The following is a 13,919-nucleotide window of genomic DNA, read 5'->3' on the forward strand; positions in this document are numbered from 1 at the left end:
GAGAGAGAGAGAGAGAGAGAGAGAGAGAGAGAGAGAGAGAGAGAGAGAGAGAGAGAGAGAAACAGAAGAAGAGAAACAGAAACAGAGAGAGGGAGAGAAACAGAGAGACAGAAACAATTTATATTGATCATTAAAGGGTGATTAGATATATGATTTTATCAGTTCAAGAATTACTGAACGAAGGAAACTACTACCAATGCAAGTTGGCACATTCTCTGAAATATAGATTTAGAGTTACCCGAACACACTGAAAAGAAAAATGGCTAGGGCAATTAGATAGCACAGTGGATAGAGCACCACCAGGCTTGGAGTCAGGAGGACCTGGGTTCAAATGTGGCCTTAGATACTTCCTGGGTGTATGAACTTGGGTGAGTTGCATAGCCCTGATTGCCTCATCCTTATTGCCCTTCTGTTTTAGAATTGATACTAAGACAGAAAGAAAGGGTTTAAAAAAAGAAAAAGAAGAAAAGTAGCCCAGATTACTTAGTTTTTGTCAGAGGCTAGATTTAAATCTATCTTTTCCTAGCTTTACCACACTATGTTTTTGGATTACAATAATGAGAAGTGAAGAGACTTTTTTTTGGGTTGCAATACTGGGCCAAACAGTAAAATCTTGGGCTTCAGTTTTCTTATACTTAAAATGAGGATAATAATTGTATTACCTGCTTTACATCAATAAATAAAGAGGTATTGTGAGGCTCAAATGAGATAGTGTATAAAAAGCAGTTTGCAAACCCCAAGAGCTATATGTAAATGCTAGTCATCATCATCTTTAAAACTCTATATAAATTTTTAGTGTTAGCACTTATACCTTTATAATTCATTAAGCCCTGATTTGTAGAGATTGCTAATTAGTGAGGTATAAATGCTTACACTGAAATTTTAATAATCTTTTCTAAGCTTGGTAGGACTGTCACCAGCATACCCCTTTGTATATGTAATTTTACACTTTAAAGTTCTTATTAGAGTAATATATTCTTATGAAAGCAAGATATCTAAAAATCAAAATCTTTATAAACAAGGAATTTTCTGAGATTAGTTTTTTCAAATAAGCATTTAAATATTTTTAAAATATCAGATATTATTAGCATTTAAATCATGTTTTAGTCAGAATTATTATTAGCACATCCTGCACCATTGAAAAGTACCAACTCATTGGCGCATATAGAATTTTCCTTTTCCAGTTCCTCAGACAAATATTTAAGCAGAATACAAGCAAAGTGAACAGATTATTACTGAGTTTCTACTTTCTGAATCTTCCTAGAAGGCAAGAATTACTTTGTTTGTGTATATATGTACCTATCCTCTTTGCTTGTTGTTTTATTGTATATGCAACCTTATCCATTGACATCTTGTTTTATGTCCTTTTCTGTTTACTTTGTCCTTTTTAAGTGACTTATTATAGACTCAATTTTTTTCCATCGATCTGTTCTTGCTACTCAATAGTATATACTCTGACAGAAGTGAAGTAAGGAATTAATGAATTATACAGACTGTCATTCTGAGTCATAGAGGGCCCCCCCCAACTTTCAGATAATTATATCTTCAGTATTAAGTAGATGAGGTCAAAGTATTTTTCTTTTGTTTAGCTTAACAAACTAAGTTTTCAAAGAAGAAGAATAGTAATACAATGTTCTGTATTTAGACACTAGCATGCTAGAAACAATATGATTTATCATTAATCTGTATCGAAGCCTTTTCTAGCTAGGAAAGAGATATGTTCAAACTGGAATATCTTCCATTCACTCTGACATGACTCTGCCCCAGGCTTTCAGGAAACATTTATGTGTGTGTGTGTGTGTGTGTGTGTGTACGGATAGATAGATAGATGGAGGTATAGATAGATAGACATCAATAGTTAGATTTATATGCCCTCAAACACAGTAACATTTGTTTCCAAACCTACTTACTTCCCATGTCCTATTTCTTCACCTCACCTTGACCACACACAAACATGGACATACCTTTGATCTTTCCACTGCCCACAGATTCACTACCCCCCCCCAAGAAGTCTGAAATCCATCTGATCATAATTTCTTGGGTTTTCAGCTTTTCCTCTGCCTTCCTTTGCCAAACCCTACTTTTAATTAACACCATGACCTCCATTTCCTTGATCCCACAGTTTCTCTTTGCACCAACCATTCCCCCCTCTCTTCCCCTTTGGCAAAGCAGTTCAACTTTTTATTGTTCTTGAGACCCTTGCCCCTTTATCATATATCCAATTGCCTGGTCTATTGCAATAACCTGCTAGTTGGCCTGTTTATCACAAAATCTTTCCCTACCCCAGTACATCCTCCAATCAGCAATCAAAAGATTTTTCCCAGAGCACTGGTCTGACCAGGACACTCCAGTGATTTCCTGTTACCTCTAGGACCAAATATAAAATCCTCTGTTTAGCATTCAAAGCCATTTATAACCTAACCCCTATACTCCCTCTGCTTTCCTAGTTTTCCTACACATAAGATACCCCACCCCTAGGTAATCTTGCATCCAGCAATCCTGGTACCCTTGCTGTTCCATGAAAAAGACTCTCACCTCCAAACATTTTCTCTGGCTGGCCCCCATTCCTGAAATTATATCCTTCATCATCTCTACCTCCTGGCTTCTTTAAAGCCTAAGCTTAAATTCCACCTTTTCAGGAAGCCCTTTCAAATCCCTCTTGATTCTAGGACCTTTCCTCTGTTAGTTATTTCCTATTTATCCTGTTTATAGTCATTTCTTTCTCCAACTCACTTTACAAATAAGGAACTGAGGCAAACAGGATTTAAGTAACTTGCCCAGGGTCCCAGAGCTAGTAAGAGGCTGAATTTGAACTCAGGAAGATTATTCTTCCTAATTCCCAGTCCATTTCTCTATTCAGTGTACCACATAGCTAATCCATGGAATGATTGAGTTCTAGTCCTTTAATTTCATCAGGGGGACTGATAAGAATGAGATTGACCTTCAGATGAGTGAATAATCAATTCACTGTAAGGTGAAGAAAGCAAAGATATAAATAAGATGAAAGTTATTCTTTCTTAAAATATTTGGTACCTTATTCTAACCCATTTCCCTAAGAAAGATCTTTTTACCCTTACCATTTTGCTTCTAACCTGTCTTTCCAAGAGACTTCTAATATGTCTAGAAATACCTTTTGAGTGAATTATTATTTCTTGATATTTCTAGGAGAACTAAAAAGAAAATTTTTAATATGCTTCCACCAAGTTCCTTTTGTGCTAATGTACCCTTGAGACTGGGAATACTGAGATGTAAAATGACAGTCCTTGCCTTGTCTTTGAAATTTGGTTATAATAGTCCTAGGATTATTATATTTGTTATCTCTTTTAAAAAGTGATCTCTAAATCTTTCAATTTCTATTTTCCTTTCTTGTTCAAAAATATCAGGGCAGCTCTCCTCTATATTTTTTATAGTGTGGTGTCTAGGCTATTTTTGTTCATGGTTTTCAGACAATTCAGTGATTCTTAGGTTATCTCTCCTGGATCTCTTTTCTAGATCAGTTGTTTTTCCACTGAGATATTTCAGATTTTCTTCTAATATTTTATTATAATATTGTTTTCTTGTTTCTTGCTGTCATTAGCTTCTATTTTTCTGATCCTAATGTTTATAGGTCCATTTTCTTCTTTGATGTGTTGTATTTCCTTTTTTAGAGAGTTATTTTCCTGTGAGATTTTGTATTTCCTTTTTAGGAATCTGTTTTCTTCAGTGAGTTTTTGCTCTGATGTTGATTTTTTTTCTATCTTTTTTTCTAAAAATTTCCAAAGTCTCTTATTATTTGTTTTTTTTATCCTCTTTTTGAAGCTCTTCCATGAGTTCATTTTGGGCCTGACAACCTTTCACATTTGCCTTTGAGGGTTCACACTTTTCCATTTTGGCATGGCTGTCTTCTGAGTTTATATTTTGTTCTTCCCTCTTCCTGAAATAGTTTTCTAGGGTCAGCCCTCTTCTTTGTTTTTTATTCATTTAGGGTGACTTTTTTCATGATCTTGCCAATATGTTGAGACTTAGCTCCACTTCTGGTGTGGAGGAAAAACTGTCCCTGAATTCTCCTGGGTACCATGCCCAATAGATTTATCTGGATTCCTCTCCTCAGCCCTCAGCTGATAGCTCCACCTTGTGCTACAAGTGCCAGGATTGTTCCTTCCACTGAAAGTTCCCCTGGGTTTGCTTGTATCAGGTCATTCCTTAAGCTTCTCAGTGTGTATTTGTACCAGACCTGTCCTGAAGTTCCTCAGCCTGTGCTTACTACACTGGTCTGATCTTCAAGCTCTTCAGCATAGGCTTGCACTGGGCCATTCCTCATGCCACTGATTACATTATTCATACTTGTACTCCATTAAGACAAGTCCTTCCTGCTGCCCCTCTACATTTTCCTTAACTGAAATGTGCTTCACTTTGTTTTCTGTTGGTTCTCTTTTGTTTTGTTTGTTTTGAGGCTTTTTTCTTTTGTAGTTGTTTGAGGCAGGTTTGGGCAAGCTTAGAATGGTCCTTACTCTACAATGTTGGCTGCTGGAAGTGGCATTCCCTTGGGTTGGTTTAATGAATTTTAATAAATAAGTATACTATAGTAGATAGCATGTGAAGGGCAAAGGCTGAGAGCTAGAAGGGGCTTAAAATCTTAAAAATCAGAAAAATCTGCTGTATCACTTTCAGCTTTGGGGATGGGAGTCAGCAGAGAAGATTTCATGCTTTCTGAATTGAACCTCGAAAGAATAGAGGGACTTCGATAGATAGATAAGGGGGGGGGGTCTCTTCCAAGCCTATGAAATAGGCTTCCAAACAAAGATATGAAAATATGAGAAGACTAGAAGAACGCAATTCCATTTATCTGGAATAAAGACTATGTAAGGAAGTGATGAGGTTGAAAAGATGTTGAAGCCAGTTATGGATGTAAGGCATTGAATGCCAGGGGGAGGTAGATAGGTCATGAGAAACTCCTGAAAGGTTTTGAGGAGAGGAGTGACATCATGATGACAACACATTAGGAAGAGGAAATATGATTGGAGGTAGGAAGAGCAGTTGAAAAACTACTGTTAAGTCTTTACTTAAATTTTGTTGGTTTCAGTGGGAGCAAAAAGGAGGGACCAAGTACAAATGTTTTTTAGAAGCTGGTAATAATGCCTGTAAATTATAGGATTTTAAGGGATATATGAGATAAGGGATAAGGAAAATGACTAATAGAATCAAAGATGACCTCAAGATTTTGAACCAAGATTCATTTTCTTTCTAAATATACTGCACAGAGTTTTCCATCCTTTTCCATCCTTTGCCTAGAAATGACTGAACTTGATAATTTCATTCCTTTACTCACTGTCAATATATGAACAGTCAATTCATGATTATTTGTTCTAATGGAAAAAGATAGTGACTTGGACCAAAGCCTATAGAAAATTTACTTGTATTTGACTTTAGTTTTTGTTAGATAGTGTCTTTTTTTTTTTAAACCCTCACCTTCTGTCTTAGAATCCATACTAAGTATTGGTTCCAAACCAGAAGAAAGATAAGGGCTAAGCAGATGGGGTTAAGTGACTTGCTCCTGGTCATACACCAATGAAGTGTCTGAGGGCAGATTTGAACCCAGGAACTTCCATCTTCTGCTAAGCCACCTAATTGTTTTAAGTTGATTTACTTTCCTTTTTATTTTTCTTCCTAAGGCAAAAATTAGGTAATCTGTTCTTTCTGACCCCTTGATAAGAACGTAGCCACTAATTAACTCCATACATTAGGAAAATAAAATTTTTCTCTAGCAACAAAAGAGGGTAGATTCTCTTTCTTTCAGAATTCTGGGTGGTCTATTTACTGTGCCCAGTAGAATTGGAAAATGTCAAACAACAATAATAATAATAATAATAATAACTTCTAAATAGTACCTATCCAGGAACAGTGATATTTTACAAATTTTATCTCATTTTATCCTCACAGCAAGCCTGGGAGGCGGGTGTTATTATTATCCCAATTTTAGTTAAGAAAACTGAGGTGAACAAATTAAATGGCTTGCCCCAGATTACATACCTACTATGTATCTGATGCTAAATTTGCAGTGAGATCTTCCTAACTTTAGGCCTATTGCTGTATCCACTCAGCCATTTAGCTGTCTAGAAGAAAATATTAGTTTTTAACACCACTCCCTGATATTAAAGTAAGGAATTTCACAAGTATATAGAGCTGTTATTATAAGCCATTGTACATTTATTGAAAACAGATTATGAAAGATTTATCTCATTCCTTTTTTTAAGTTATTAAGCTCATAGGTCATATGAATGGCATAGTAGAATAATTGAGTTTTAATAAGGGATTTGATCAAAGTCTCTAGAGTATCCTTACAGACAAGATGGATTGAAGTTCCATTTGTATAGTTAGACACCTAAGTACTCATTGAAAGACTAGACTCACAGATAAGGAATCATTTTAACCTGGTAGAATTTCTCTTGTGGGTTGCCTTGTCCTTTGGCTTTATCTGTTCAACATTTTTATCCACGACTTGGAATATAGGCATAAATGATATGTGTATGAAATTCATGAATGACGTGAAGAAAATATTGTTATATGACATAACCAGAATCCCAAAAGCATCTTCATGGGCTAGGATTATCGACCAAATCCAATTATGAAGAAAATTAATGAGATAAATGTCAAATCCTTTCTTTGAGTTCATCAACCAATTAAGCAAATATAAAATTGGAGAGAAATAGACAAAAGTATAAGGACTTGGGCCCTTAATGAAACATGGCAGTGGAAAAACTTTCAACCTGCATTAAAATAAAAGCAGAATGTGAAGAAGAAAGGAAGACTAGCCCCTATAATTTGCTTTTCAAGCCTCAATCTTAAATATTAGAGTTAATTCTAACTGCCACATTTTAAAGAACAACTTAGATGAGCATAAGAATGGGATCAGAATGAGGTGAAATGAACCTGATATTTAACATAGAGAGGAAAAAACTTATGGAAGTATGATAATTGATTTTCTTAACTGAAAGATCATTATGTAGAGCAGAGCTTTGATTTATTTTGCTAAGCTCTGAAAAACAGAACTATGAATGATGGTGAAAATCACAGACAGGTGGACATGATTCAATATCTGGAATAACATATAATTTTAATTATTCAAAAGTGAAATGGGTTCCTCAAGACTGAGTTCTCTATAAACTAAGATACTTGATTGTAGACTTTATGACAACTTCTCATGCATGTATAGATGGAAGAGAATGGAATTGTAAAGAATTTTTTAAGTACTCAGTGTCAAGCATTATACTTCATGCTGGGTATATGAGTTGAAAAGCTAGATGCTCCCAGCTCTGAAGATATCCTAATTAAGGGAAATAATACACATAAGGATGTTCAGCTTCAGTAAGCTTATAAACACTATGTGGTCCTCTGGGTGAAGTTGAAAGTGTAATTGATAAGCCAGAGTACTTTAGGGTGCTGTAGCAGATCAAATCACAATATCTATGGTTCTGGAGGACAGCAATGCAACTGATAAGGAAGGAGAAGTGTTTGTTGGGAAGTGTGAGAGTAGTGAGAAGACTAGAAAGAAGTGAGGCTGATTTATGTGAGGAAGAGGTGGAGTGTAGGGGAGCCTGAGAGGAGAGAATTAAGCCACAAGGGACACATCCAGCACCTGTACAGTGGGGTGTGGAGTGATAGAGAAGGATCCATATGTCCTATTCCTCTTGGGGCCTAGAGTACCCATTGGCACCCGAGTGGTGGCATCCACCTGGGGTAGGGGAAGGTATATTTAGGGTAAGGTAGAGATTCATTCTCATATACAGAATGAACTAGATGAACTCTGAGAAAAATGGCAATATTGCATAAAGAACAGAGGACTGGGCTTGTAGTCATGAAGACATGAATTTCAGTCCCACTCAGATACTAACTAGTATAATGGGGAAAACTAGGGGAGTTAACTAAAATATTATTTTGTGGGCTCAGTGGGGTGTGAGGGAGACAGGAATGACAGAAGGCAGGACCAAACAAGGTAGGAGACTGGGTTTAACTGCTAAGGAGATTATCTGTTAACAGAAGTGGCAGTTAGGCCCTAACTGTCTGCACCATCTAGGCAAGGGGCCTATCGGAACTAGCAGGCAGATGGCAAGAGTTTATAACAATTTTAATCAAGGAAACTATGGTAAAGGATGAGAATAGGGGTTTCTACAGTTTTCCGACTAAGGGCAAACCACAGGGTCAGGGGAGGGACTTAACTACTCTCATCTAAGATCTAAGCCAGGCAGGGCCCAGAGAATAGCAGGACTGAAGTGGGAATCCTCACAGCAGAGTCCAGAGATGTTATCAGGATGCCAGGAACCAAGTCCTCCAGAACTGATGATCCAAAGTAGCCAGGTAGGGAGTAAAGTCTGCAAGCTGTCCACCAGATCACAGGCCACTTCCCTACTCAGTGTTGTTTTGCAATATTGATGTCCTCTGCTTTCAACCTTCACCTCTCTCCAGGATCCCAGGGAATCAGGGTGCAGCTCCACTAGCTCTGAGGTCTCCCAGGGTCAGTTACAGCTTGTCCCAACCACCATGGAGTCCTTCTCAGAGAGAGAGCAAGCCACTTCCTGCTTCCCCATTCCATGTAGAATTCTCCAGCCCTTCCTGTTAGGTCTTCTACATAATAACTAAGTAATCCTCCTCAAAACACTAGCTTTGTGACTCTGGGCAAATTGCTTAAAATCTCTGTGTGTCATCTGTGGAATAAAGGGATTAGATTTAGTGACCACAAAGTTGCCTTCTAGCTTTAAGTGTATGATCCCATGAATCTTCTAACTTTGAGATCCTATGAGCTGATGTCAACAAAAATCAGCTAAGGAATAAATAGTTGATCTTGGAAAATTAATAAATATAATGATTCTCATAGGAGAGTCAAGACTCTCTTGTTATTCTAGCAGTTTTACCCTACAATTAAGAAAAGGGTCCAGTAGATACTTTTAAAAGATTTTTCTTTATATTTTTTTTGTTTTTATATAATGTTCTCCAGAAAGCCAACCCATATGGAAAAATATGAAGAAAAACAAAAGAAAGTATTTCAGCAAAATTAACCTGCATATCAACCAAGGCTGATGGGGTATGCAACTTTCTGCACCCATTGCCTGTCACCTCTGCAAAGAAGCTCGGGAGGACCTACATACATTTTCAATCAGCAATGAGCAGAGTCTCAGTCTTTTTTTTTTTTTTTTTTGTCTGTTGTCTGGGAAAATATTACCAAAAAAAGTATTGTTGGCTACAGGCTCAATAAACACTCTTAAAAAAAACCTGTAATTTTATTATACCTAATTTAAAGAGAATCACAGGCTGATCTTATTAAACATTTGGTTTTGATAGAAGAAAATGTGAAGACTATAGATAAAAGAAGTTCAACTTACAGGCTTAGGCAGATTTTCAGTGAGACTTTGTGCTCCAAAGTTTGGGACACTCTTGCCCTGCAATTTCAAAACTCAAGTATCCATGGAAACAGGCTCTGGATACTAACCCCTTGCTAGCACAGGGAGGGTAAGATTAATGACTGCATTTGGATCAGATTTTCTTTCAAGTGGGAAAACCATAGAGAAAAGAATAGGAAAGGGAAGGGGAATAGTGAAATGAAAATAATTTCTGATAGGTATACCAGGGATATAGGAAGATCAGACATGTCTCAAATGACATTTCGAAACTCTACATGAATATTATTGGTTAGATTGGAAAAAATGCTTATTTATTAGCTGCTTAATATATTTGTTTCAGTGCTTTGAAAGATAATATGGTTTCATCAATGTGAATGTTTCTTCCACCAATGCACAGCACAGCCCCACCACAATTTAAGAGATCACTAATCTATGTCCCTACAATAAATCTCTCACCTAGTATAGCACTCCCGGGAGGTGAATCTTTTTCAGATTGGCTCAGGCAGTCTTTGGGTAGCTGATTCTATAATCAATGTTAGCCAGATATTTCTGCTTCAGTTGCAAAAAGGTGTGAGAATATGTATGAAATTTTAAAGAGGAAGTTGTAAAGCATGAGGTAAGAGTGGAGATCTTAAATTCCTTCAATAATGGGCTAATCTGTTATCAAATATTGAATATTGCATGTAGAAGAAATGACAATGCATACCTTTCATTTGAAATTATAAATAAAACCTGAATTTCTCTGGTCTTTATTTCTCTAGGATCAAGGGGGTTTGGGCATTGCCATCAGTGAAGAAGATACCCTTAATGGAGTTGTCATAAAGAGTCTAACTGATTATGGGGTAGCAGCAAAGGTGAGATTTTATTAGTATCTCAGTTTTTGCAAAGTATAGTGCATGCATGTGGAGGAGGTGGGAATGTTGCTCCCAAGGTGGGGAAAAAGTATCAGAAACTTTCCTTTTCCTTCCTAGGATGGACGTCTCAAAGTTGGGGATCAAATCTTGGCAGTAGATGATGAAGTTGTTGTGGGTTTTCCTGTGGAAAAGGTATCTTTTTAAAATTAGAAGAGTGACTGATAAAATGATTGTAGCTAAGTACATGGGTTTGTATGTGTTTATGCATTGAGTTAACATGTGTAGTTGGTAGGCATATATAATATAAAGTATATACATATGTTTTTACATGCCTAGACATATTTATTGTGCATGTGACTGGTTGACTGACTGAAAGACTATTATTTTCACTTGAAAATAGTTAAACATCCTTGGATTCTAACAAGATCCTCTCTCAGTCATATAGCCAATGTAGCATTTTTATTAATATATTCACAAATCTTATTGTTCCCAAATACATGTAGCCTAGTAGAAAGAGTCTCAATATTTAGAACAAGAGAGAATCTTAGAAATTATCTTAGGTGAGGAAACTGTATTAAATATTTATTTCTTCTCTTAACCCTAGAAAGCATAAGCCTCTAGGGATATCAATGTCTTGATTGCATTAGTTGAATAATTTACTCATTAATATTTTTATCTTAACAGTTTATAAATCTTTTGAAAACTGCAAAGAACACAGTAAAACTTACTATTAATGCAGAGGATCCAGATGCCCAGTCTGTCCAATCAACCCTTGGTGGTACCTCCATTGGAGAAAAAAAGAACCTTTCACAAGCTTCAGTAATACCCCCTTCTGGATCACCAGAACCTGAACCTATCAGAAGTAAGGATAGTACTGCAAGTTTTCATTTTAGATGGCCATCACATTATATGTAATGAAGTGGCGATTATTCATTCCACTTCCTTTGGGAATCTGGTCTAAACAGAAAATGTTGGATGGCCTTTCTGGAAAGAAAAGTTCATTTGGTTTATGCCAGCCTAGTCCTCTGATCCACAGGTTAGAAAACCAGGATTGTTTTTTCTCTCTTTGTATTTCAGTTACCACCATTATGTACTGGAATCTCATTATTCCATGACCAATAGGAGTCTAGAATATGGGATAACAAGTCAGTGTTGAGAATATGTTGTGGGAGCTTAATGAAAATGACAGAAGGTATCTTTTATAACATGGTTTAAACTATGTCAAGATCCCAATGCACGTGGACTGTGAGGGCAGGTTGACATAGTAGAAAAAGTGACAGGCCTGCAATTGCGTTTGAGTTTCTAATCAGACACTAAGTAGCCTACCCTGACAAAGATTATTTAGCTTTTCTCAGTCTCAACTTTTTTTTTATCTATGAAAAGGGTATAATAATACTTGTGTTACCCCAGAAAAGATTAGGTAATTGTGATTGTCAGAGAAGTGTTTTGTATTAAAAATACCATAAACATAAGTTACTACTCTTCCATCACATGTTGGTACATCTATTTAGGAAAACTTTTTTCTTGTATAAAAATCTCTCATTCATGCAGAAACACATTTTAAAGCATTTGTACCATCTTAACTTTCAAAACTGTTTTATGTTCTTGACTGCAAAATGTAGGGGAACCATTTGGTTATGTTAGCAACCCCAAAGGATTCATCTGTTTTGGCATAAAAATACCTGAAACATTCACATTTTTTTGGAATGCTTTTTAGGGAAACAGTAGTTCAAAACATTCAAAAAATAGTTCAAAACAGTATCTCAAAGCAAAATAGTATGTATCTGATGAAAGAAATACTTTATATAGAGAACACTTGCCAATTCATTAAAATGTTTGAAGATTTTCTAGAAAATTTCCCCTTTCATTAAGTTTTCTGCTATTCCCAAAATAGCATTCCCTAAATAATTTGAAATTATACATGTAAAAATAGCTTAATGGAAAAAATACTTTAACCTATTCTTACCATTTTAGAACCAAGAAAGTTGTCTATCTCTCTGTAATTCCTAAAAAGAGAACATACTGTCTCAAACTTAAGCTTTTATTGCTCGAATTTCCTAAAACTAGTTCTCGATTAACATATTAAATGAAGAATATCATAAAACTAAATATAAAATTTTAATCTACATAGTGAACATAAAGGGGAAAAATCATTATGATTTTGAGACTTTAACACTTTATTGAATCAAGTACTTGGCATAAGAAAAAGGAACATGGCTTCATGTTTCTACTCTCAATACTGCTTTGTGTGACTTTGGGAAAATGATCTAGAATAATAGCAGCATAGATTTGAAGATAGAACAGATCTTTCAGGTCATAACATCCAACCCATTCATGTTGCAGATGAGGACATTTGTGGTGTGGAGTGGCTCAGTGCCCAAGGTGCTCTGTAACTTGTGTGCTGCATGCTTCCTTCGTGAGCCTCAGCCTTCTCAAACCTTTAAACTGAAGATAATAATACTGCACTTACTGAATAGGGAATATTAGGTTAGGAAAGTACTTTAAAATCCTTAAAATGCTAAAGACAAAATAATTGTCTTTGTAGATGTGGAGAAATGGAATCAAAGAGAAAGTAAAAATAGTTGGTAGTCTCTGAACCAAGGTTTGCTGAAGGTGTTTTGACATTATTCAACTCTTCATTGAATGGACAATGCATAATTTGTGGAGAGGTTTTGCCAGAGGCCAAACATATCCCTGTGTCCTTGCAACTTTGACTCACTTTCCCTGCCTTTAGAATGTTGATAGAGTCAGGCTTCTCTTCTCTATTTGAAGGCATGAGCAGGTCCTCCACCCCAGCCACTTTCCCCTCTGATCCAGCAACCTGTCCGATTATTCCGGGCTGTGAAACAACAATTGACATTTCCAAAGGACGTACGGGACTTGGATTGAGCATTGTTGGAGGATCAGATACTTTGCTGGTAAGCACTTAAGGTGGTAAATACCTCAAGATAAAATATATATAGAATGCTGGGGTAGAGTGAGGAGGACCTGGGTGCAAATACTCCCTATGTAACTATGACAACATCATTTAACATATTCGAATCTCCATTTCCTTCTCTGCAAAATGTGGATAAAGATACCTAACACTGTAGCACCTTCTTAATAGGGTTGGTTTGGGCTATAAGTAAGAAAGAGATAGAGACTTATATCTCTGATTCATTTATATAAGGTTCTCCAGGAGGAACTTCTCTGTCAGTATAGGTAAGCACCTGTTTTTCCATAAATTTATGAGTTCATCAGATTCTTCAGAGGCCTTCCTCTGATTACTTTAATATCATATAGATACTAGAGCTTTTTGCTCATTATCCTCTCTCCTTACGTGACCAGCCAACTTCCTTTTCTAGTCATATATATCTTTGATAAGAGTGCTGACCTCAGAATCAGAGAACATGGTTTCACTGAACTTCCCTGGACTTCTTTGTCTTATCTATAAAATGAGGACATTTGCTTAGATGACTTTTAAAGTCGCTTCTAAGTGTATCCTTGTGGAGAAAAATGTATGCATAATATATTTATAATGCATTATTAATATTTTATCTATTGTTTTCTAAAGTCTAGATGGTTAACAAAATAATAGATCAAGACATGATTTGCAGTGTTTATTGATTTCTGAAAAGTTAACAAGCTCTCATGATCTAGTATGAACTATCCCAACATACTCTTGCTTCCAACTCTATATCTATGATCCATA

The 13,919-nt window shown here is 36.2% G+C and overlaps 1 protein-coding gene across 1 annotated transcript in view; it reads left to right on the top strand.

Moving 5' to 3' along the window:
• The window catches only part of MPDZ (multiple PDZ domain crumbs cell polarity complex component), a 228,912-nt gene that overhangs the window by 178,966 nt on the left and 36,027 nt on the right, over positions 1–13,919 (top strand). The window contains exons 35-38 of the mRNA XM_044685473.1: positions 10,136–10,228; positions 10,346–10,420; positions 10,913–11,090; positions 13,001–13,146. Of these exons, the coding sequence (XP_044541408.1) occupies positions 10,136–10,228; positions 10,346–10,420; positions 10,913–11,090; positions 13,001–13,146 (492 nt within the window). The remainder of the gene's footprint in view (positions 1–10,135; positions 10,229–10,345; positions 10,421–10,912; positions 11,091–13,000; positions 13,147–13,919) is intronic.

The sequence above is a fragment of the Gracilinanus agilis genome, chromosome 1, assembly GCF_016433145.1.
Source record: "Gracilinanus agilis isolate LMUSP501 chromosome 1, AgileGrace, whole genome shotgun sequence".
NCBI lineage: Eukaryota > Metazoa > Chordata > Mammalia > Didelphimorphia > Didelphidae > Gracilinanus > Gracilinanus agilis.